General features: G+C 36.7%; 1 protein-coding gene across 1 annotated transcript in view; it reads right to left on the reverse strand.

Moving 5' to 3' along the window:
- The window catches only part of LOC308340266 (uncharacterized protein), a gene marked incomplete at both ends in the record, with an annotated part of 199070 nt that overhangs the window by 166570 nt on the left and 5367 nt on the right, over positions 1-27133 (reverse strand). Inside the window, one exon of the mRNA XM_080799408.1 lies at positions 19528-19950. Coding sequence (XP_080655534.1) covers positions 19528-19950 — 423 coding nt within the window. The remainder of the gene's footprint in view (positions 1-19527; positions 19951-27133) is intronic.

Here is a 27133-nt window from a genome sequence, read left to right on the forward strand (position 1 = left end):
TCTAAATCTTGCAGTGATCTTATTCTCCCATCACTCTTGAACTTGACATCATAAATCTTAATTTAGATTGAAAGTTATCTACAGATTCAATGAAGTCTCTATCAAAATTTCAATGGCATTTTTCATAGAAATAAAAAAAAATTCTAAAATTTGTATGGAACCACAAAAGACCACAAATAACCAAAGCAATCTCGAGAAAGAAGAATAAAACTGAAGGCATCACATTTCTGATTTTAAACTATATTACAAAGTTATAGTAATCAAAATAGTATGGTACTGCCCCCAAACAGACATATATACCAATGAACAAAATAGAAAACTCAGAAATAATGCCATGCATGCATAGTCCATTAATTTTTGACAAAGGAGCCAAGAATATACATTGGAGAAAGGAGAGTCTCTTCAATAAACAGTTTTGGGAAAATTGGATTGCCATGTGCAAAAGAATGAAACTGGACTACTATCTTACCCAACACACAGAAATCAAGTCAAAAGGGATTAAAGACTTGAATGTAAGGACTGAAATCATAAAACACCTTGAAGAAAATTTGGGGAGTAAGCTCCTTGACATTGGTTTTGCGATGATTTTTTGGATTTAACACCAAAAGCAAAGATAGCAGAGGAAAAAGTAAACAAGTGGGACCACATCAAACTAAAAAGCTTCTGCTCAGCAAAGGAAACCATGAGCAGAATGAAAGGGCAACATATTGTATATTTGCAAAACACATATCCAGTTAGGGTTAATATCCAAAATCACAAGGAACTCACAAACGTCAATAGCAAAAACAACCCAATTAAAAACACAGGCAAGGAACTTGAATAGACATTTCTCCAAAGAAGACATGCAAATGGTCAACAAGTACCTGAGAAGGTGTTCAATGCCACTAGTCATCAGAAATCACCAGAAAGGGGGCGCCTGGGAGGCTCAGTGGGTTAAAGCCTCTGCCTTCAGCTCAGGTCATGATATCAGGGTCCTGGGATCGAGCCCCACATCGGGCTCTCTGTTCAGCAGGGAGCCTGCTTCACCCCCTCTCTCTCTGCCTGCCTCTCTGCCTACTTGTGATCTCTGTCATATAAATAAATAAAATCTTTTAAAAAATTTAAAAAAAAAAAGAAATCACCAGAAAACGCAAAGCAAAACCACAGTGAAATATCACCTTACCTCTGATAGGATGGGAATTATCAAAAAGACAAGACATAACCAATGCTCACAAGGATGTGGAGGAAAAGGAACTCTTGTAATATGCTGGTGGAAATGTAAACGAGTACAACTACTATGGACAACAGCATGGAGGTTCCTCAAGAAATTAAAAATAGAATTACCATATGATCCAGCAATATCAATTCTGGATCTATATCCCCAAAGGAAGTAAAACCATTACTTTGAAGAAGTATCTGCACTACCATGTTCATTGACCGCATCCTTATTCACAATGGCCAAGGTATGGAAACAATCTAAGTGCCCACCAATGGATAAATGAAACAAGAAAATATGACATGGAAAATTATTCACCTTTGAAAGAAGGAAATTCTGTCATTTGTAAAAATATGGATGAATTTTGAGAGCATTATGCTAACGAAAATACGCTAGACAAAGACAAATAATCCACAATATCACTTATATATGGACTCTTAAAAACAAACAAAAAAACACCTCAAAGAAACAGTAGAAAAGTGGTTGCCAGGGGCTGGGCTTGGAGAAAATAGGGAGAGATTAGCAAGAGTACAAATTTTCAGTTATCAAATGAATAAGGCCTAAGGATCTAACATTTGACACGGTGACTATAGTTGAAAACGGTGTATTATATAATTGAAATTTGCTGAGAGTAGAATTTAAATCTCTCTCACATATACAATGGGTAAATGTGTAAGGTGATGGATATGTTAATTAACATCCTTGATGTTAATTAAGGATCAAGTTAATTGATCCTTTCACAATATACACATATATCAAACCAAGTTGTACATGTTAAGTATCTTAAAGTTTTGTTTGTCAGTAAAGCTGGAAAAAAAAGTATCACAGTGCTAGATGCTGAGAAACAGAGCTGGGTGTGTGGGACAGTTGGAGTGGATTGAAAGAAAGGTTATGTTCTGTTATTTGGCATCCTACAAAAAGAGTTCTAGGGGCACCTGGGTGGCTCAGTGGGTTAAAGCCTCTGCCTTCGGCTCAGGTCATGATCCCAGGGTCCTGGAATCGAGCCCTGCATCAGGCTCTCTGCTCAGCAGGGAGCCTGCTTCCTTCTCTCTCTCTGCCTGACTCTCTGCCTACTTATAATCTCTGTCTGTCAAATAAATAAATAAAATCTTTAAAAAAAAAAAAAAAAAAGAGAGTTCTAGCAGCAGAAACACTTAGGAAGCCTCTTATCCTTCAACTCGGGTCCTTAATCTGCCTGTAATGATAGAGAAGGTAATTGTCATGGGAAGGAATAGGCTATGATATGTGCAAGCACAATCAGTCAAAAACAAAACAAAAGCTAGTATACATATGCTTGTGAGTGAAGTTGTAATTGAAAAAAAATTTTTTTTTTCAAAAAAGAGTAGCAGTAAAAAAGACAAGAATGCTACATTTGGCATCTATCTATGCAAATAAAGCTGCTACACGGCCTTGGTTTGAAGCCTAGCCAGAAAAACCAAAGCCTGAACAGGGACATATTATGTCAGCACCACAGGGTTCTAACAGTTCTGAAAAGTAGGAACTGCACCCAAGAAAGGTAATAAAAAATGCTGATGGAACCCACAGTTGTCAAATCCTCTACCTTCCTAACCCAAGTGCTTCCTGAAACACTTGGTCAAAAAAACAGTCAATGACATCTGTCTCTGTCATAGCTGCTGGCACTCCCAAATGGGTCTACTAATGTATTTCTTTCTTTCTTTTTTTTTTTTTTTTTAAGATTTTACTTATTTATTTGACAGACAGAGATCACAGGTAGGCAGAGAAGCAGGCAGAGAGAGAGGGGAGGGAAACAGGCTCCTGCTGAGCAGAGAGCCCAATGCGGGGCTCGATCCCAGGACCCTGGGATCATGACCTGAGCCAAAGGCAGAGGCTTAACCCACTGAGCCACCCAGGCGCCCCTACTAATGTATTTCTTATATATCTACCAACAACAACAAAAAAACATAAAACCACAAAACAACAATTTTTAAAACATCTACAAAGGAAGATAAATGTATTGGCTGACCTATTCAGCACAGACTCCTTAATTAATAGCCAACCTTTATTGGAGGGAGGGATGATTTCAGAGCATCTGTCTTTCCTCAGTGAGAACCTGCTGAGTCACACCGTGCCCTTGTCATTCGTAGCTTTAGCCCTGACTCTTCCTAAGTCACTCAGGAATATCCCGGCGTCACCTCCTACTGCTAAGTTGTGTCCTGAGCCCTCAAGATTAGACACAACCTGTCATTCCCCACAGTAACAAATGGAAAATATTCTGTACTTCTTCAAAGGGCAAAACCTTACTCAAAACGTGTATGTTCCCAGGAGACACATTCTCTTCGGCATGAGAATTAACCTTCTAAGAAAGAGAGCCATTTGACAATAGAGAGAACTGCTTTGCTGAAGCATGAATTCTTTGAAACTGGAAGTGTTTAAAGGAAAGCTAGGCTGCATCTGTCTGGGATATAATATAGATTCCAACCTTGGGAGGAAAGTTGACTCAATGACATCTGAGGGCAGTCTTCTCCTTTGAGATTCTTACCATTCTACAACAGTCACTTTAACTGTCATATCTTTTTGGAAATGGATTGTCTCTGGTTTTTAAATGATTAGCTACTTTGGAACCACATTTGCTAGTTAAAAGTCAGTATAATCTTCCCATGCTAGAAGAAGACTTATTAGTAATGTTCATATTGGAATGAGAATAATTTCTTTGGAAGAACTTATACTTCCTAATTTCTCTCAGTAGAAAATGATGAATGGGAAAGATCTCACTAGGTACATTCTTTTGAGGCATTTCTAAGCAATATGCCAAAAAACTCCAGGGAGAACTCTGGCAAAATATGTTGCTATGGAGAATTTGTTTATAGTAAACTGATTTTAACTTTGCAGTTACTTTTACCTTTCAAGCATTAAAAACCATTTGGTATAGATTTATTTTTGCTTATACAGCATCTATACTCTAGCTACTACTTCTAAGTTATTATTAGTGGCATTACAAGAAAATAGGATCTGTGCTTCCTAACAGTACTTTCTTCCTTCATTTCCACCCCCTCATTCTCTTTGGAATGATAGGAACGTTGCCTATATGTTTTATCATTTAGCAGCAAGGAAATTCAGATGCTGAACATCCTTGAAGACCAAAACTTTGGTTTTATTCTATGATGAAGAATAAGAAAGAAAATATGATGATTCAGCACAACTATATCTATGAATGTTTCACTTTGAGTATTAGAAACCATTTACTTAGGTATATATGCTATAAACCTTTGGTTTCCTTTCTCAAAAACAAAAAAAGAAAACAGAAAGGAAGTAGCTGGTTTTCTAGTTGGCTTATTTATTGCATATGTGGTAGGGGCAGCATATATTTATTATTTATTCAGAGTCTTGCACCTGTTGAGTTTATCTTCTGTTTTGTGCAGAAATCTTCAAATATTATTGAAAAGGGGGAATGGACATTAACACGAGATGAAGCTTTTTGCTAGCCAAAAAAAATCTTTCAATTCCATGGTGGCCTACACAAAAAGGATCTCAATGCCTGAGAGTCTTTATAAACTCACCACTGAATTTTTGATGCAGAACTACAAGAAGATGCAGCATATATTTTTAGACTTTTCTCTATAGCGGAAATATTTTGTAATTTAAAAAGAGTAGGAAATAATTGATTATTACTTAACGTTTTCTAGAGTAGGAAAAAAAGGTCAAATAACAGCCCCAATACATCATAAAAGGGCTTCCTGAGCAGGCAGTGGCGGTGGGTGGATGGAAGGGAGGATCATGAGGTAGGCTCTACCATGAGTCTTTGCAACATAGAGATGAAAGCACCTTCTACCTGCATATATAGGGCATTGTCTAATAATGCACCAGAAAAATGGAAGAAATAGGAATTGTGAGGCAGTTTATCCTTTGGGAAGCGGGTAGACACAGCTTGACGGCAAAGTAAGGTCAGACTTCAGACTAAGAAAGGTAAATAAAAGAGCAATAATTCTTTCGTGTCTATTTCTTGCACAATTTCACTAGTGTCATCTATAAGGCATACAGAATGGTAAGATAGGATGTCCAACCTAGAGAAGCTGGTACATAACCAATGACAAAATTGCTTAGGTTGGAATGACCATATGCAAGGGATGGAGGACATTAGGTTATCAAACCCCTGCCATCAAATGAGCAGAAGGAATACAGCTATAGGTAATGTAGGCTTAAAAATTTCTTGAAGCTGAACCCTAAGAATGGAATGCTAATTCACATGACCTGGATAACAGATAATGAAAGAGCTCATTTTAATGGGAGATTTTCATCCACCCATTCCCAAGGTCCTTAGAAAACCCACCTTGTGCTTAGCACTCTGTTAAAAGCCATGGGGAGTGAAAGAAAAGAAAGAGACCAATGAACATGCCTATAGGCCCAAAGGGGTCCAAGATAGCACCACTGGCAAAGTATCTGCATGAGATCAAGAGCTAGAAGGGAAAAAATTTTTAAAAATTTTTCATTGAATAAAAAATTCCAACAAACACTCTTGAGAAGCTTCTTTTGGATCAAATGGAGGCTTACAACTAGTCCCAGTAGCATGCTCAGCATTCACCGCAAATAAATCACTGTAAGCAGACTCATGTTGCATTACCTTCTCCATCCCTTGCCACTGCGGCCTGGAGTGCTTCCAACAATACAATGTCTCTGAGCATTTGGGGGCAAAATGAAAAAGAGAAAGTTAGGCATCCTCCACCTGAGGCATTAGTATGAAGTGGGAAGGCAGAGATACAGACTGGAACAAGCAGGAAGAATTCTAGAACACTTAGAAACTACTAGGAGCATTTCAGATGGAGAGGTTAGAATGCCACAGAGTAGCCAGTAGAGCATACTGCCCAATAGATTTTTTTCCATGATGGAAATGCTTTGTATCATGCTGTCTCAGTAACTGCTAGCCATGTGCAGCTGTTAAGAACTTGAAATACAGCTAGTGTGACAAAGGAAATGAATTTTTAATTTGATTTAACTATAATTAATTAAAATTTAATATAAAGTGACCACATGTGGCTAGTGACTCTATAGTGGACAATGCAGCATTATAAAAAAGAACACATATATATAACATATGTAAATATATGATATGGTACACAAGTCCACAGCTGTGGGAATTAGAAGATCAAACTTTGACAAAAGGGGTTTACTCCAGAAGGACAAAGATACTAGAAAGGAAGAACTTTTGGGTTCCTAGACCCAGTTCTAATATATGTGCATGTGGTTTTTTTTGGAACATCAGTTGGGTATCTTATAATTAAACTCAATTCTGACACCATCCACCTGGAGAGAGCATCAGATCCCACAGGTTAAGGGTTCAATCTAGAAGACAGCCCCCTTACCCCCTGCCTCCCTGTTTCAGATGTCAATCAAAAGCTCACATTGTTACCTATACTTCTGACTGACTGACTATAAATCAGAGGTTTCCATGACCTCTTCCTTTCTTTGGTTCCAATAATTTGCTAGAGCAGTTCACAGAACTCAAAGAAACATTTTACTTATTAGATTACTGGTTTATTATAGAAGTAGATAACTCAGGAGAAGCCAGATGAAGAGATGCATAAGGCAAGATGTATGGGAAGGGACATGGAGCTTCTATGCCCTCTCCAAACATGACATTCTCCCTGAATCTCCATGTGTTCATCAACCCAGAAGCTCCTTGAATCCCATACTTTTCAGTTTTTATGGAGGCTTCATTACATAATGATGATTGGCTAAATCACTGGCCATTGGCAACTGATTTCACCTCTCAACCCTCTCCAGTCCCCCTAAATTGGTAGGGGAGTACTTAGACTTCTAACCCTCTACTCACATAGTTTGTTCCCCTACCAACTACCTAGCAACCTGAGGGCTTTCCAAAAGTCACCACATTGATATAAGAAAAGATATCTTTATCACTCTTACCATAGGAAATCCCAAGGGTTTTAGAAGATTTGTGCCAGGAATAGGGTCAAAGACCAAATACCTACCTCTTGTTATAAATCATGGCATCACAGAAGGTATTGCAATAAGCCAGGTGTGAAGTAATAAGGGATAGGTGGTAAATGAAAAGTGAAAAGAGAAATTGAGAAACGGGGGTTGAAGACAAATGAGCAGGATAAATTAAACTAGCAGAGAAGACTCTCAGTCGCTACGTACAAGGTGTTGTCATTGTAAATAGAAGGCTTTGGGTAAGAAGTTGATTTAGGTGGAGGATAATGAACTCAGACTTAGGTAGTTGAAGAATGTCTAGGTGCAAGTTTTCAGGATAGGTTGAAAAACTGAGGACAGAATTCAATTAAAAAAATAAAATTTGAGATAAATAAGTCAGTATTGCCTATATAGAGTAAAAAATATATGCCACAGCAAATGCAAAGGAATTTAAGTACTGTAGTAGTAAGAAATTCAGAGGATTAAAAAGGAGCACACAAAACAGAAAAAAGCAGACTACATTCTTATTCATTAAATTTACATTTTTTTGCTTGACTTGATCTGCTCTCTCCCTCCTCTCTGGGTTCCTTTTCTAGCAGCTTTTAAGTTTCAAAAAAATCTCAAACTTTTTGTCTAGACTTTGGTTTTATCAACTGGATAATTAATTTTTGGCTTCTAACAGGTATTAAACTTCTAAGGTTCTTTTTTCCCCCTTTAAAATAAATTCTTTCTCTCTCTCTTTTTCTTCAAATATCTCTAAATATCTTTCTTTGGGTCATGTTGCACTATATTAAGCTCTGCTTGCACTCTCAGTCCCTAAAAGAAGAAAGAAAGAAGTTCAATATAACACTTATTCTTCCTACCAAATAAGTCACCAATTGTTTTCACTTCTTTGTAAAGCTCCTTGTTAGTGTGAAAGTTATTTTGCACATGAATATTTATTAAGCTATTCAAAGATGTTAAAAAGTATGAAAAAGTAAGCACCTTAGAATTGAGAATATGTGGTTTGTGGCACTCATAATTTAAATGCTACTGTGATTTCTATGACCATCAAGGATGTATTCATACCAGAAACAGCTGTGAGATCCTGTATGGAAATGGACAACATGAATCCAGACAGCATTCAGAGTAGTACTTTAGTATTGTGGATTCTGGATTGAGATACTTGGGTTTAAATCCCTGTTCTATTATGTACCAATGGTACATTTAACTTCTTCACCCTGTAGCTGTAAAATGGGAATTATGATAGTTCTTATGTTCTAAGATGGCTGTGGGTATTAAATGACAGTAATGTCTTTGGAGCCCTCAGCACAGTGCATGGCTAGTACTCAGTGCTCCATACTACTACTTGCTTGCCAGCAGCAGCAGCCTGGGGCCTCGTGCTCCAGTGGTCCAGGGGCAGAGCAATGTTAGGACAAGGGGAGGCATTCAGGGACAACCTCAGAAATGAATAGGCCCTACAAAAAGACTATAGTTACAAACCAAGGAGCAGAATTGAAACATGTCTCAGTAAAAACACAATTGCTGTTTGCTGTTTCTGGATATATAGATCTTTTTAGAAACAATGACACATATAATCACACAAATTTTCAATTTTACTTTTGGACATGAAATATTTTAAAAGCCTGTGTGAGAGAGAGAGAGAGAGAGAGAGAAAGGGAGAAAGAGAGTATCTGTGAAACCCCTGGCTTTTGTTTTTTCTTTTATTGTACATAACTTGAATTTCCTCTCCTATAAGAATTTCAAATATATTTCAAGACACAAGGAAAAAAAAAATTCTCCTAACACTTAAAAATAAAGGTAAATGGAAAAGAGATTAGATCTTAAATCATAAAATCATCTTGATCAGAAATGGAAATATTTTATATCAGCACTAATAAAAAAATTCTGACATCTAATCAAGGTTGAAATCAGAACATTTTGATCAACTTAAATGTTTGCTCCTGACATGTTTCTCAGATGGGGGGAAGGGAAAGAGAACTGCATGTATTATGATGCATTACCATGCTTTAGAGCAATTTGTCTCATAGCATCCAATAAATGACTTACATTGACATAAAACAAGTTAGTACACTATTAAGTACCATAAATCATCATATTTGGTAGTTGGTATAGATGAGAAACATTAATGGAGCTTGAATTTGTTTCAGGTGTTTGAAACTCATTGCATTCACTCACCACTACACATTAAACAGACAAAGAAATATCTTTCCAAATAGGAAAATGCATTAACTATTGGGTTTCCATACACAATATAGTAAGTGCGAAGCAGGTGCTAAAATAAGGGTAGATTTCCATGTCCAAAAGTTGGTTGGTGTCCAGGACGAGAGGACTAGGGTGGCTGTAACTATTATGATAGCCATATCCATTTTGGATTGTCAGGGCCTGCACTTTTCTCCATGCTAAATATCCTGAATTTCAACTCTGACAAGTTTCCAGACTTCTAAGTTCAGATGAAGGACTCTGAGGAATAAAAAAGGGCAATTATATTAAAGAGGGTGTTGCTATATCAGTCCCGAGGCTCAGTTCACAGCAAGAAAGACCAGAAAGGAGAGCCTATGGAGTTGAGGAAGTTAGCCACCAAAAGGCCTAGTCCAAAACAGAAGGAAAAAAAAAAACACAAAAAAACACAAAATCACAAAACTTCCTAAGAAATTGAGAAATCCATCAAAAGACTATATCCCCTGAAAAGAGGGTGACCACTTTGAAAGGGCTCATAATGTATCATAGAAATTGAAACTTGCTGTCAAATCAGCATGAAAAGGGCAAAGATAACTATAGTTCCTGGAGTTTGCATTCAAGACAAGAGATAATTTGAGTTTCTTGAATTTGAGATAATGAGTTGAAGGAATATAGGTCAAGATAAAACTAAGGGTCTAGGGGCGCCTGGGTGGCTCAGTTGGTTAAGCATCTGCTTTCGGCTCAGGTCACGGTCCCAGGGTCCTGGGATCAAGCCCTACATCCGGCTCCCTGCTCAGCAGGGAGCCTACTCCTCCCTCTCCCACTTCCCTTGTTTGTGTTCCCTCTCTCGCTGTGTCTCTGTCAAATACACAAAAAATCTTAAAAAAAAAAACAAAAAAAAAACTAAGGATCTAAACAACAGCAGCTTTGACTACAGTAAAAACAAGACAGTGACTCTGCTCTCTACCCTGAAAATGTCGTGAAACTCGGTGAGTGAAAATGAGATATAAATTTAATCCAGACCTAACTGTAAGGCTGTCTAGATACCCAACTTCTGAACTACTGATTAGGCTTCTTAAATTCCCCTTGCCAAGAAAATAATTAACTGCAGAGAACCTGAGATTATAGGCAGAGAGAAATGACTGAAACATTCAAGGTTTTAGAAGTATAGGGGTGTGAAGCTAAGGACTACATTCTACAAGGGGATATAAAAATAATAATCTGTTAGGTTTGGAAAAACTCAAACAAAAGAGACCATTATCCTCCACTCCACAGTGCTAAGGCCTCAACAAAGATCAAAACAATTATTCAACTTTCTATTTTGAAATAACTTTAGACTTACTGAAATGTTATAATACTATGGAGAATTCTCATATACCAATTGTCCAGCTTTCTCTAATGTTAATATCTTTTTTTTTTAAAGATTTTATTTATTTATTTGACAGAGAGAGAAAGAGAGAGAACACAAGTAGGCAGAGAGGCAGGCAGAGAGAGAGGGGGAAGCAGGCTCCCTGCTGAGCAGAGGGTCTGATATGGGGCTCAATGCCAGGACCCTGAGATCATGACCTGAGCCGAAGGCAGAGGCTTTAACCCACTGAGCCACCCAGGCGCCCCTCTAACATTAATATCTTAAACACAGTACAATTTTGAAATCAGGAAGTAATCAGACCTTATTAGAATTTTACCTACTTTCCCACTAATGCCCTCTTTGATGGTCCAATTTTCAATGGGCAACCTTATCCTCGCTTCAGTTGTCATGTCTATTAGGTCACCTCCAGTCTATGGCAGTTTCTCAGTACTTTTCCAACAAGGCCTTACACTTTTGAAGTCATGGCCAGCTGTTTTATAGAATCCCCTCTACATGAATCTATCTGATGTTTTTTTCATGATTAAATTGAAATCATAATGTTGACAAGGACACCACAGGGTGATGCTTTGCCCTGCACAGTTTATCACATCAGGAGGTACATGATATCAGGATGTCTTGTCACTGGTGATACTGACTCTAATCTCCTGTTAAGTTGGTTTCTTCCAGGTTTCTCCACAGTAAATGGACGTTTATCTCTCAGGGTATTGTCAAAGGAATTCCTATGCTGACTTATTTCAGGATAGCCCTTGGATTGCTGGTGGACTTTCACGACAGGAACATCATCTCCATGGCTCTTGATGGAGTCAAAGGCTCTGAAGAAAGTCCAAAATTCTTTTAATCATCCTTTTTAATGAATTTTATCAATTTCTTTTCTTTATTTCCCCTTTAGCTTATCCTTATGGTGAGAGGATTCTCCAGAAGAATATGTTCACATATGAAAATCAGCAAAGGGAGAACAGGGAAGGGCAAAGAGAATCATACATGGGGCTCATTGAATTAATTCAGTCAGTAAGTAGAAATGTTGGGTAAATATCTGGGGAATATAGGATAAGCAAAAAAAAAAAAAAAAAAGTGGGTTCACAACAGAGGCAGCAGAGCTGGCATCAATATTCCTATAACACAAGGGCGAAAACTCTCACTAGTCATCCAAGTAAAATGTCAAAGAATGCCAACCCATAAACTGACAAAAGTTTTCCCAGATGAAGGTGAGTCAATATTGTTTACCATCTTTCTGTGGTTACTGGAACTATATTTTTTAACAATGTCATATTGTGACCGCCTAAATTACTGTGAGACAAGAATGAGAAGACATGGCAGTTACTTCTAGACATCTTTAAGGCCAGCTTTTAATTTACCATCAGATCACAGAGCTGCTTGCTCCTCCCAGCTAACATAAAGCACTGGACAACAGACTGTAAGATAATAAACGTATAAATGGGTGAAAAGAACAAAGTACTAATATTATTTCAAATGAAAGCAAATTACACCACTGAGAAAAAATTGCATAAAATGAAACATTCCTATCCTTGTGGTGACTTTGAAGTTTCTTCTTTGTGTGTGTGTGAGGATGTAAATACAATAAACACTTTTATAACATGTAAGCTTCATCTCTCTTGGATTTGGATTTGGATTCCCTAAATGGTAGTGACTTTCTCTATTAACTGGAAAGGACAATGAAGATGGCAATGTGTCTCTGTTTAGGGTTTCAACAAAGCTTTCAAAACTATAATTTAACAGATTATTGTCCTTTGTCTCATCATCTCAAAATGAGGTTATAACTCCTGTTGGAAAGTTTCATTAGCATTTGCTCTACTGAATATTCAATGAAAACCCTTCTATGTGGGGTCTGTGTAAAAGACTAGGGTGTTATCAGACACCCTAGTGTCTGAAATAAAAACTTCTTTGCCCAAAGTACCTTTTCATTTTTACAAACCATAGAGTGTAAGCCTCTACATTTATAGGTAAGAAAACAGAAGTCACTGAGATTAAATAATTTCCCAAAGGCATGTGTTAAGATACAGAAGTGATGCCAGAGAAGACAAAATAGAAAAAATACCCATTTGGTGCTACATTGGTACAATTTCTTAAATTTTATGTGGTGCTACCACTTAAATGCCTCTTCTCCTTCAGGTAGTATATAACTTTATCTTCAGAAAAATCTTGTGCTGTATTAATTTCCTCATTTTATAGATGTGAAAATTAAGGATTAATGAGGTGAAATAACTCACTCAAGTTTATATGATGAAGCAGTAGCTGAGCCAAGGCTTTCAACTGATGCTTTGTCACCAAATATTATGTTCCTATATTCTATGCGGAAATGAAAATTATGATTCCATATATTCCCCCAATAAAAAAAGTAATGATCTTTCTCATTAAAACATTTACTTCGGTTCTACAAAAAAACTACTTGCCCATTTTTCAGGCAAAGAAAAAATATTTTATTTCTTCAAGGACCTTTAAAATGTTTCCCAGAGGGGGAAAAAAAAAATTTAGCTATTTTCAGTTTGGTGGACAGATTTTTTCAGTAATACTTTTCAAAGCTGTAAAAACTTCTGTCCTGTTAAGTGCTTTTACAAAAAAAAGTAAGCTTGACAGAAATTATCTCAGGAACACTGATTAGAGAGGAGGGTGGGAGATAGAGAGTCAGAAGGCTGTGACAGGTAACTGCTTGAAAAGAAACTTTCCTGCTCTGAGATTAGATTAGATTAGGTTAGATTAATCCCATAGTCCCCACATGCCTGGATTTCAGGAGCAAATGAAACTTTAAGCATCTAGTGGGGTGATTTTGTAGTGGGAGCCAAACTGCACTCATGATTCACCTGTACTTTTAAAGGTCTGATTTTATGCAAAACTAAAAGTAGGAAATGACAAAGTAGCCATTAAATGAAAAGCCAGAGGCTTTGATTATTGGAGGGAATGAAAATAACATACTCTAGAAACTATACCATATTTAATTATTTATATCCTGTTTCGTCACTGATGCCCATGTAGTTCCACAGTCCCTTAGCCTTGTGTCTTCATATTCTCATCCAAGCCTTCAATTATACAATAGATTGAACCAATGCATTATGAGACAGCACAACTAAAATGCGGTAATTGTGGTTTTATTTTGCTTTTTAGTCCATCTCATGTATGAATGGTCTTTGTCAACCAGAGGGCTTAAGTAAAAGATAGAAATAGTTTCTCTTTGGGCATTAGGTAAATTCAACACAATTGAACAAGTGAGTGGGGTTTTTGCGAAAGATCACAACTGTGCATAAAAAACACGTGACCATATGACCTAATGACCACATGAGTCATTTAAGTAACCTACTGTGAAAAACCAGATCATTAACCATTTGGAGTCTAAAGACATGAATAGGAAAAGTCAAAATTAATTAATTGAATCAAGAAATTCCTGATTTACTGCGGGATCCCTTGAGGGCAGTTTATTCATTGGTCTCACTGTCTCAGTTCTATGGACAACTGGGAGCTTGAAAGAAAAAAGGAGGAACTTATACCATCTTTTTCCACTCTAAATTAATCTAAGTGATGTTCTGAACTGACTAGGTAGAGTTTAATTGGTTTTATTTTGAAATTGCACATACACTCCACAGAAACTGTATCAGCCACAGAAGTAACAAGAATTGAAACAAGTGTGTCCCACAAAGTTTTAGTGTTTATTTGTTCCTTTATAATATTCTTTCTCTTTCTCCCTCTCTTTCCCTCCTTTGCCAAACTCCCTCTTCTTCTGGTCAATTCACCTTTTAAGTGACTAGGTGTTCCTATCAAATACAGATCAAACTAAGATATATTGATATATTGGTATCTATCTATCTATCTATCTATCTATCTATATATATAGATATATTGATATTGATGTTTCTGATAACTTAACATCACAAGCATTCATATCATCAACTGCAAATAGAATGATGTCAAAGATCTAATTTTGAAATATGGGAATATATTCATCAGAGAAGAACAGAAAAAAATCCAAAATCACATATGACCTAACCTTTTTTAACAATGTTTGAAGAGCCTATGAAATAACCGTATTAGTTTCCTAATAATGCTGTAACAAATTTTCACAAACTTAGTTGTTTAAAACTACACAAATTATCTTGTAATTCTGGTGATCAAAGTCTGAAATAAGTTTCACTGTGCTAAATTCAAGGTGTCTATAGGTCTACATTCCTTATGGATGCTCTAGAGGGGAGCTGATTTCCTTGCCTTTACCAATTTCTAGAGGTTGCCCACACTCCTTGAGTCATGGCCCTGCATCCCTCCTACCTCTCTCTGGCATCATAACTCCTTCTCTGACTCACTTTCACTCTGACATTCCAGCCTCCCTCTTATAAAGACCCTGTTTTCACCTGGGATAATTCAGAAAAATCTTTGCAGCTCAAGTTCCTTAACTTAATCTCATTTTCAAAGTCCCTTTTGTCACATCAGGTAAAACATTCACAGATTCTGGGGATTAAGAGAAGTGGATCTTTGGGAGGCCATTTTCTATCTTGAACAGTAACTACTATCAGACTAGTGGATTGAATCAAAGAGAAGAGTAAGACAGAAGTTTTGTCTGCAAATAGTTGTCAACATTGATCTTTTTGTGTTAGACTCTCCTCCTGATTTTTGCATTAATTCCTGATATATTAAGACATTTTGATTCTTGAATGGATTTAAATAAACTTGCCAGTGGTTGATTGTGTGCAAAGTGGCCATAATTATTTCTTTCCTTATATCCATTTACCTTGTAGTGTGAGTTTGCAATTCCTCCCATCATGTCTCCTTTGCACATTGTTAATCCTGTAATTATTTTGACAAACAGAATATAGAGAAGTGATGTGTAAGTTCTGAGCAGGGGCCTCCAGAGGCCTTATGCTGTTCTACTTTCTTTCTTTAAACTCCTATGGCATGTACATAAATCTAGGCAACCTACTGAAGGAGGACGGACCACATGAGGCAGAGCTGAGTTGTCCCAACTCTATAGTCATCCTAAAGAGTCAGACCCCAGATGACTTGGCAACTGACCATAGATGCAGGAGAGAGACCAGATAAAGGTCCCAGCTCACCAAAGACTTGTAAATAGTAATAAAGGCTTACTGTTTCAAGCTGCTAATGTTGGGGTAGTTTGTTACATGGTAAATGCTAACTGATACATTGTCTTATATAATAACAATTTCTTAGTGTTACAAGGTATGTCATTCTTTCCAAGATTAATGATCTTAAATTCTACGGTTCTTCAAAACTCTTTTAAAATCCTGTTCTATATCATTTATTTGGAATAATACCTATGTGAATTTATGTCTATGAATTACAGTCTGCCTCATGAGCATAAAAACCTTCAGTTTAAAAATTCATTTCAAGTTAGTTTTAAAGGGTGTTTTAGAAATGGTAACAAAAGGTTATGTCTCTTTGGAATTTACAAAATGTCATCAGACAAAATTATTTTAAGAATTTCTCATTAATTTTCTACTGCAATCATACTATGATAAATTGTTTTTAAAAAAAGCTCTGGAATACACTGAATATTTGAGGGATTGATACCACCTTTTTAAAATGAGCTTGACTACCTCTAGAAAAAAATATCAACTCTTATGGTTTTCTTTTTCTCAATTAACAAATATTTTTCTGAACAGAACAATCTTTAAATGAACAGTTTTAAATAAATATAAGCATATCTTAGAAGTATTGCTGGCTTGGTTCCAGACCACTGTAACAAAATGAGAATTGCAATAAAGCAAGTCAAATAAATTTTTTGATTCTCCAGTGCATACAAAAGTTATATTAATACCATACTATAGTTTTTAAAGCGTGCAATAGCACTATGCCTAAAATAATACCTTAATTAAAAATTAATATCTTAATTAAAAATACTTTCTTCCTAAAAAACACTAACCATCATCTCAGCAAGCCATAATCACTGACCACAGATCAGCCTGACAAATAAAATAATAATGAAAAAGTTTACAATATTTCAAAAATTGCCAAAATGTGATATAGAGACATGAAGTGAGCAAATGCTGTTGGAAAAATGGTACTGATAGACTTGCTTAATCCCAGGTTGCCATCAACTTTCAATTTGTAAAAAAAAAAAAAAAAAAAAAAAAAATGCAGTATTTACAAAGGGCTATTAAGTGAAGAATGATGAAAGTAGGATATACTGAAAAGATGGACTTTGATTTTTGTTGAAGATGCTTTAAGCAAATATATGTGTGTGTATCTGCAAATACATACCCATATATAAAAATTATTCCACACTTTAAACAATTCTACATTTCTACATTGAACCCCAATAATTTCATAAAATTTTTCTAAAAAAGTACCTATTGCTGAAGAGTTTCCTTCTACAGCAACATTGAAATGTAGTTTACTGTTCGTTATTGAGATGATTTACTAAATTGCAAGAACCTTTCTGTGCTTGCTTTTATTATCATAAACATTGAATATCTTTCCCCATATCACCAAAATCTCAACAGAGAGCCTCTATAAGTATCATAGCTATAAAGTAACTAAAATATTTTTGCATATTCATGCAAATAAATATTACCTCATTACTTTATAATAATAACAAAATTGAACTGAAAAGGAAGAAAAAGATCTATAGAAACAAATGGTTAATTTGTACATAATTACTATGTTTTGGTGTGAAATATACAATTTCAAATTGAGTTGAACAGGACTCTTTCACATGTCTAATGATGTACAAAAAGTTCATTAGAGGGGCACCTGGGTGGCTCAGTGGGTTAAGCCTCTGCCTTCGGCTCAGGTCATGATCTCAGGGTCCTGGGATCGAGCCCCACATCGGGCTCTCTGCTCAGCGGGGAGCCTGCTTCTCCCTCTCTCTCTGCCTGCTGCTCTGTCTACTTGTGATTCTCTCTCTCTCTCTGTCAAATAAATAAAATAAAATCTTAAAAAAAAAAAAAGTTCATTAGAAGAAAACCAGTTAATTCCTCACTGCCTTCTCTTTTTTTTTTTTGCCTTGTTAAGAAGTCATATGCAATTTATATAGAATTCTTTTTGAAATTTATATAGAATTTTGTAGACATTCATAATACTCATTTATGTAAACAGATTCTAAAAATCATGTGTATCTGCTGTGGATGAGAAATTTCTAAATGTATAATCCATGTTTCATACATTTAAGGAAATAACATTTTATCACATAGTATCATAGAATACCTAGAATAAAGTGTATTAAACATGCTAACCAAATTTCATTTTTACTACCTAAAATGTTGATTTTCATATATCAGTTTCTTTCCACGATTATTTTTGTGGACACTAGATCCAAAATCACATACTGTACCAATAGTAGTAACCTCACAAGTTAAACAGAAACCCTTATTAATGCTTCATTTTTTTACTATTACATTTATCCCTACTCCAGATAAGTTATATTACATAATTTGTAAGGATTTTTTTTTCTACTTTTGGCCATTTCTTTTGTCAATTATCTTATGTTAATGTCCAAAATTGTTACACTAAAATCACAGATATTCAATAGAAACCCTTTCTATGGCTGTACTTTCTTTAAATTGTTAATGCAAAAAATAAGTGACATTATAAATATCTATGTCAGGTATACCCCAATCCCTAGGCATCCAACTAAAAGATATTATAAAACTACAAACAAAAAGGATTGTGCTTGTATAATAAAAAGGGAGGAAAGTTCTCAAATTAGGGATTGGCAAGTAGTTGCATTTTTGAGAAACCCTCTATTTTTAACATAACCTCATTCATAAATATAACTTCATATTCTTTATTTGCAATAAATCAAGTAGAGTTATTTGAGGTACAATAATAGTCTCATTGTAAATATTAAATATGTCCCAACAGGAAAACTGGGAACAAATATTAGCAAAATAATTTATTTTGGAAAATTTTCTATTCCTGTGAATCCTGTGAGTGCTAATTATTCATTAAGAAGGGTAAGACTGTACTTTTCTGATTAGTGTCACTACATAAAAAATATTAACAAAGATGGAGTTTGCTTCCAATTGGAAAACCTGAGATCATTTAGTAATTTTTTATTAAATTAACTATAATCTCTTACATAAGGGCCATGATGGGTGCAATAAATTCAAGCACTTCCAGTTTAAACAGTAGCTGCTTTTAATTGAAAACAGAAGCATAAATGTGGTCTTCATTAATAATGTTGCTAATCCTATTTCCTGCATTTGATTAAATGTCCTCTTTAGTTAACAGACATGTTTCCTATGTGACATGATGGTACACCACCATCACTGAACCACGATCCTCACCTCCCACAAAACATTCCAGACTCTATGTCTAGTTGTTTAAATATAGTATCAATAATCCTCACAATATCCCTGCAAAGCAGCAGATTAAGACATGTGCATTCTCAAGGTTAAGTGTCATGCAACTACAGAAGTAAATGGCAGGTTTTAGGATTAAAATCTAGTTCACTGTGGTTCCAAAGCCCTCACTTGTTCCATTTCAACACCATCATTGATAATCCTCTCTGAGCTCCAGCTAAACACAGCACCATTTGTTAGATGTCTGAAATACAAAAAGTGGTAAGAAATTGCCCCTGCCTCTAAGGAACTTACAACCTATTTATGGAAACAAGGCATGTACAAAAAGAAATAGCCCATCAAAGCCATTTTCCTGGGATTGAAAAGAGGTTGAGCCCCTACTGGAACAGACCATAGAGGAAGTCAATGATAGAGGATGCCATATTTCACACAGCATTACACAGTTGCTTCAAGACATGTCTGGAGTACAGGCGAGGAGAAACATACACACACACACGCGCACACGTGCACGTGTGCGCGCGCACACACACACACACACACACTCCAGTACATGCTTAGAACTAAGTGGCAGGCTAGGCAAGCTGCTTACAAGCTGCCTAGCTTGCCAACTATAAATTTCAACTCTCAATTCTTACCTTTTGGCAGTACTCAGCTGGTCTGCTTGCACTCCTGGGAGCCTCAAACACACTTCTCAGCTCATCAAGGGCAATGGAGAAGCGCTCGATCCTGCGCCGACCAGTCAAGGAATCCTCCTTCAGCACTTCAGGCCAGCCAGATTCCCTGGAGTTGCCACTCTTGTCCTCAGGGTCCTTCCCATCAGGCTCCGCATTCAACACCTCTTCTACGCGGTGGGGCAGACTAGGGGGATCTGCAGGTCCAGGTGCTGACACTACCTCTCCTTTGGGTTCAAGCAATTTTTTTTCTGGAGGCTGAAAGAGCCTGCAACGACTGCCCCCAGGGCAACACTCACTTTTCTGGTAATCACTGGATTCCCATTTCTGCCTCAGGAGGATCAGGGAGCCCTTCTGTATGGGGAACACGGATGGCTCCAGGTTGTCCTGCAATATCAAAAGTATCTTTCATCAAAGATACACTCAGACATGTGAGTCATTTTCAAAATGAGTGCCAACTCTTGGGGTTTGTGTGAGAGTGGAGATATCCAGCTTTGCTATATAATTTCTGGCTCTTGACTTGACAAAAGTATGTCAGTTAACTTAGATTATGGAGAGGACTGATTTGTACAGCCATGGACATTTGAAAATAAAAAGACAAAAACTAGGAAGACTTGATTTCATTCTCTTTTCTGTGTAAAATCACCCAACACTTATTTACATAATGTTCATTCATTGTTTAGTATATTCTGAGAAAAGAGCAATTTAACAAGTCTAACATGAAATAAAAAGATTCATTTCCTGCCTCTAACAGTTCAGGACTTCTTTTGAAATTACTGGTTTCCGCAAATGTCTTAACTTGACAAGTAATAGACTAATAGCTAACAGTTATTAAGTTTTTGTTATAAGGCAAACCCTTTGATAATAATTACATATGTGTGTGTGTGTGTGTGTGTGTGTGTGTATATATATATATATATATATAATTTTAATCTTAACATCATCACAATGAATAGGTTGCTACTATGATGATTATTTTCCAGGTAAGGAAACTGAGAAGTAATTTGTCCAGTGTTCTGAGTGACAGAGTCTGGATCTGAAATGCATCTCTGTGACTCCAGAACCGGCCCTTTAACCACTGGAACCTAATTTTTGCATTCAATTCACATCCCATTGTGAACCTGATTAGAATTTCACCTTGTTGGGGCGCCTAGGTGCCTCAGTGGGTTAAAGCCTCTGCCTTCGGCTCAGGTCATGATCTCAGGGTCCTAGGATCGAGCCCTGCATGAGGCTCTCTGCTCAGCAGGGAGCCTGCTTCCCTTCCTCTCTCTCTGCCTGACTCTCTGCTTACTTGTGATCTCTGTCAAATAAATAAAATCTTAAAAAAAAAAAAAAGAATTTCACCTTGTTTTAGAGTTCCATGGTGAATTAGGGAAAACATAAAAAATCAAATGGCAAAATATACCCTTACCGGAAACATACAAATATAAAACACAGAGAAAGAATTACACGGTAGCATAAATTTTTGCCATAGAAACAGCTATTTTCCATTCTAATCCAGAGATTCTACAGAGATTCTACACTACAAATTTGAGGCTTTAAAAAATAAAATTTTTAATAAACAAATAAATTTAGCTCTTGAGGGATGATGAATTTTCCTGGAAAAGTATTAGCAGAATCTCACTTAGATTAAGGCCTGGAAACATCTCAAAAAGTCACCTAATACAGTGCCTCCAGACTTCTTTGACTGTAAACCACATTATAAAACACATTCTGTGCATTAGGACTCAGCACATATACAACATAAATAAAAAAAAACAAGAAACAAATTTATGCTTTCATTAAATACTGTATTTTACTATGTGAACTATCTGGTGATGTTTTCCTCTCTGAAATCCTTTACTTAAAAAAAAAAAAAATTGCTACCCACTAAATTGATCTAATGGTCTACAAATGGTTCATGGACTGCTGGCTAGCTCTACTTACAGCAGGAGTTCAAACTCAAGTTGGGTTTCATGAATAGTGAGACTTTGCAAAAGCTCCATTCCTAAAATGGATTTATAAACATCATGGCTTTATTTTGAAAAATACATTAGATAATGCATATAAAACTTCCAGGGTATATTAGACACCCTCCCCCAATAGCTCTTAATTCCATTCTGTGCCCTATCTTTTGCTAAAATATCATTTGAATCACTCAGATATTTATGCTACACATGAGCCTCCTACATAAGAGAGCTTGGAAGAAGGATGAAGGTATTTTAAGCCACAAATCCACAGACTGAACAGACTGGAAAATTTGGCTTTAATAATATTGCTAATTAATAAGTTTGGATTAGTCACTTGTTATAAAAAAAATCTCAAAAAACAGTAGCACCCAATAAGACCTGAATATCTGTTTGGAAAACTGATCAGCATATGCTGCGAATCTAATCAACATATGCTGGAAATGTCTGTGACTCACGTGTAAATGGTCTTCGGAAAAGAGTTTATTAACAAGGGAAATGACTGAGACATTGTCACAGCTGGTGATGGTGACCTTGTAAGGTTATTTAATGAAAGAATTGCTCCTGAGCCAACCTTGCAGAATTAGGAACAGAAATCCAGGAAGAAAAAAAATTGCCAAGTAGGGAGGAAAACCATTTTTTTTTCTCCTATAGGAGAAAAATCTTAATATTTAAAACTGATTTGGAACTTATGATTCTGGATAAAGATGGAATAGACATAATTTTCTCTTCCTTCCTACTAAATATGGCTAAAACCCCTGGAAATCATATATAAAACCAACATAAGAGGACTTTGGAAGATAGAAGACAGACTGCCTAGGTACTTTGAGATTTTTTTTTGTTTTTTTAATTTGACAGACAAAGATCAAAAGTAGGCAGAGAGGCAGGCAGAGAGAGAGAGAGAGAGAGAGAGAGGAAGGGAAACAGGCTCCCTGCTGAGCAGAGAGCCCCATGTGGGGCTCGATGCCAGGACCCCAGGACAATGACCTGAGCCAAAGGCAGAGGTCTTAACGCACTGAGCCACCGAGGTGCCCGGTATTTTGAGATTTAAGGAGCAATATTGTGGTGAATTCCGTCGGTTTTCTTTCAGCCGTATATAGCCAGAACTTGTTGCTGGAAGAGACGGTAACTCAATAACTCCTTATGGGAACAGAGAAACTTCCCCAAGAAAAACCTCACTAGCCAAAGAAACAGGAAATGAGGCAAATTTGGCATGACAAAAAATTTTAGACCATGACTGCCATACCCCAGGTAAATATAGAACTATTTTTGCTCATAATACATGAGTATGTGTGAAGTTTTCTTTCCCTACATCAACCAATTGTCCAACTCTCTGAATTCTAAGTAGGTGTCCTGTGACTAGCCACCTGGCATTAGCACAGATTTTAAATATGAAGATCTCAGGCTCCTGATATGGACCCCAACTCAGGGACCAGTCACAAGGCCGCAGGTTGCCACCAATACTTCTGACCAATTGGCCATCAGTTGAGGGTTCTTATGATCCCTCGATCTGGTTGGATTTGTTAAAATGATTCACAGAACTTAGGATGGCACTTTACTTATATTTACCTGTTCATTATAAGGGATAACTTAGGAATAGCTAAGTGGAAGATATACGTTGGGTAAGATATGAAGTAGGTAGTACAGGATTTCCATGCCCTCTCCTAGAGCACCACTCTCTCAGAACCCTGATGTGTTCACCAACCCAGAACTTCTGGGTTAGATTTTATGGAGGGATTTTATGGAGGTTATTAGGGGATTTTATGGAGGTTTCATTATTGGCATGATTGATTAAATCATTGGCCATTGGCAATTAACTCAATCTCCAGCTCCTTTCCCCTCCTTAGCCGTCAGGGCTGTGGTTAAAAGTTCTCTCTCTAAGCATGTTTTTGTCTTTCCGGTAAACAATCCCTATCATGAAGGGATTTAGGATCCCAGCTACCAGTCATCTCATTACCATACGAAAGACACTCTTCTCACTCCAGAGATTCCAAGAGTTTTAGGAGCTCTGTGCCAGGAACTAGAGACAGAGATCATTACATATGTATCACAAACACCCTGAAAAAGACCAACTTTGCTCCTTGTTGTCTCCTCCAACCTCCTACCACTATAATGGTGTCAGAGAAGACTGAGTGAGGAGCCAGGATTTTCATCCCCACTCCATGATAATAAGAACTCTCTCCAGTATGTCAGTGAAGGCCTTGTGAGGATCATGTAGTTTGGCACTATCTGAAGGTAATGAGATATTTCTCCTTCTTCCCTTCTTTGCTTGTATCAGAGGGCACAGAGTTGGCAGCTACAACTTTCACTATCATGTTGGTAAGGTTTCTCTTCCAACAATGGTGTCAGTGGAACAGTCAAAGAGAGCAATAATGCTGGGGTTCAGGGTGGGAGTGGAAACCAGGTTGTACCAGTGAAATCTCAGTGTCACTTAACAGTAATGGATCATTCTTCTCCTAGGAGTCAAAGGAGATTAACTGGAGAAACTGGACTTCTACTCCCACTTGAAATTAATAAACCTTCTTCTCCCTTCATCTTCTGAAATAGATATAAGTAAGATCCAAAGTTTATAACATAACTTCCCAAATGTCCAGGATATAACTGAACATCACTGGTCATATTAAGAGCCAGGAAAACCTAATCTGAAGGAGAAAAACAATCAAAAGACATCAACACTGACATGACTCGGACATCTGGAAACCCCTGAATTTTAAAGTGGTCATCATAAAATTGTTTCCATGAGTAATTACAAACATGCTTGAAATTTTTTTAACAATGGAAAAATCTTAGGAGATATAAAGAATAATCAAATGGAAATTTTACAGTTGAGATATATGCATAACCAGTCACAAAATTCAGTAGATGGTCTCAGAAGAATGGAAAGGACGAAAGAAAAATATCAATGAATTTGAATATAGAATGTTAGAAATTACCCAATGTAAACAACATATAGAAAATACATTGAAAAAAGAAAAAAATAATAGGACCTTAAGAGCCAGAGATCATAACGTAGATCTAACATTCATGTCACTGAAGTCCTAGAAGAAGAGGAGAAAGATGGTGATGCTAAAAAACTAGTCAAAGAAATCATGTCTGGAAATTACCCAAATTTGGCAAAAGACATGAACCAATGAATTAAAAAAGCTGAGCTAACCACCAAGACACATCAAAATACAATTTTAGGAAACAAAACTAAAAAAAAAAAAAAAAAAATTGAAGGCAGTAAGAAGGAAATGACACCTTACTTGGGTTGGGGGGTTGCAATTTAAATAACAGTGGATATCTCATCAGAAATTGTGGAGGCCAGGAGAAAGAGTCACAGTATTTTTCAGGTGCTAAAAGGAAATAACTACCAACCCCAAATTCCATTTTTATGAAAATTATCCTTCTAGGAATGAAAGAAAAATGGCATTCAGCTGAAGAAAAACTAAAAGAATTCATTGCCACCAAATTTGTCCTAAAAGAATGGTTAAAGGAGTTCTTAAAATACAAAGAAAATTATAAAAGAATTTTGGGACATCAGGAAGAAAGGAAAATGAAAAGATTTTAAAAATCATGTTTAAATACACTAGACTTTCTCTTCTAAATTTCCTAAACTATGGTTGATGGCTGAAGCAAAAGCACAACACTGCTTGATATGGTTCAGTACATGTAGAGGAGTTATTTAAACAATTTCATTATAAATTAGGAAGGGTAAAGGAATAAGAGGTAAAGTTTCTACATTTCACTCCACTGGCAAAACACTGACACCAACAGACTGTGATAAGTTATACATAAACAACGTGGTATCTCAGAAATCACTAAAAAATTCCAGCATGTGTGTGATATGTTAAAAAAAAAAAAGATAAATCAAAATGGATTCTAAGAAACAGTCAAGTAACTCACAGAAGTCAGAGAAAAGGAAACAAACAAACAAACAAAAACTCAGGGGAAACTAAGGTAAAACAAACTGAAATGTCAGGGTTATCAATTAATAATAATAATAATAATATCAATTATTACATGAAATTTAAATGATCTAAAAACATCAGTGAAAAGCTAGAGATTTCAAAGAACATAAGAACCATTTTCCTACTGTATATGAAAGGATACTATGCTGAGAAAAAAAAGCCAGGCTCGGAAGATCACATACTACTGTATAGGGGCGTAGAGATGTACCTCCCTATGGGTCAATATTGGTCAGTTGGGGAATGTATAGGGGAGTTACAAAAGGGGAAGGCAGCTTGGGATGCCTGGGTGGCTCAGTTGGTTAAGCTGCTGCCTTTTAGCTCAGGTCATGATCCCAGGGTCCTGGGATCGAGTCCTGCATTGGGCTCCTTGCTCAGCAAGGAGCTTGCTTCTCTCTCTGCCTCTGCCTGCCTCTCTGCCTATTTGTGTGCTCTCTTTCTCTTTCAATCTCTGACAAATAAATAAATAAATAAATAAATAAAATCTTAAAAAAAAAAAAAAGGTTGAGAGGGGAGGCAGCTGAATCCAATGTGGTCAACATAGATAAACCTCCTTGAGTATAAAGGATCATCTGTTAGTTGACTTGCCAATCTACAAGAACAATTGCTATCAATAACCTAGCCTCCAAAAGGAAATGCAGATACAATTAAATGCAATTAGAACCTGCAGCCCATTGACAGATACTTGAAGTGGGCAGAGTGTTATGTTCTTCCAGGAAGCTCCCAACTACCTTCATGTTAATGCCTTGCTGGATGGAAAACAACCTTAACTTGACAATGGCAAGGCTTCCTGTATCCAGTATCCTGTGAGTCTTCTTTAATGTATGAAAATCCTTTTGAAAACCTCCCTTTTCTTTACCAGCTCCAACCGCATAGTATATATAATCAGCCACCCCTCACAATCCTGGGGGCAGCAGCTCTTTTTGCCCACGGTCCTGTCCCCGTGCTATAAATAAAACCACTTCTGTACCACCTCCCACCCCACAAAATCACATACTACTTCATTGCCTTTACATAACATTCTTGAAATATTTACATAACAATCTTGAATGACAGTTTATAGATATGCTGAACAGGTTAGTGGTTGCCAAGGGTTGTGAATGTGGAAGGCGTGGTAGTTATGACTATGAAGAGGTAGCACAAGGGAGATCTTTGGGGAAGTGGGGTTGGCAATGTTCTGCTCTCCACTGCTATGACTATAAAGAATTAAGAATTAACAACTACAGTAAAAATGTAACAACTATAGAGGATAAAATGCCCTAAAACTATATATACATATCATGTCAATGTCAATTTCCTAGTGTTGATGCTTTACTATATAGTCATATAAGATGTCACGGTTGAAGGAAACTAAGTAGTGATTGCTAGATCGCTCTGCACAGCCTTGGCAACTTCCTGTAAATCTAGAATTACTTAAAAATAAGATGTTATAAAACAAGCAAGTCATTTGATAATCACTCCAAGTTTTATTCTACTTAGAGGGCCTAGTGAGACACATAGACAGCAGTACCAGCACACAGGATTGTGAGTCACGCCGCTGCAGAGGCCACCATTATGAATGATTAAATGACATCTGTGTCTGTTGTCAAATTATTGCCTCTCAGCTCCCCCAGTGTAGTCTTCTGACACATGCTCCTCAATAAAATGCTGAATTCCTTTAACTATTTCTCCTTTAAA

This window comes from Martes martes, assembly GCF_963455335.1.
Source record: "Martes martes genome assembly, chromosome: 3".
Taxonomy (NCBI): Eukaryota; Metazoa; Chordata; class Mammalia; order Carnivora; family Mustelidae; genus Martes; species Martes martes.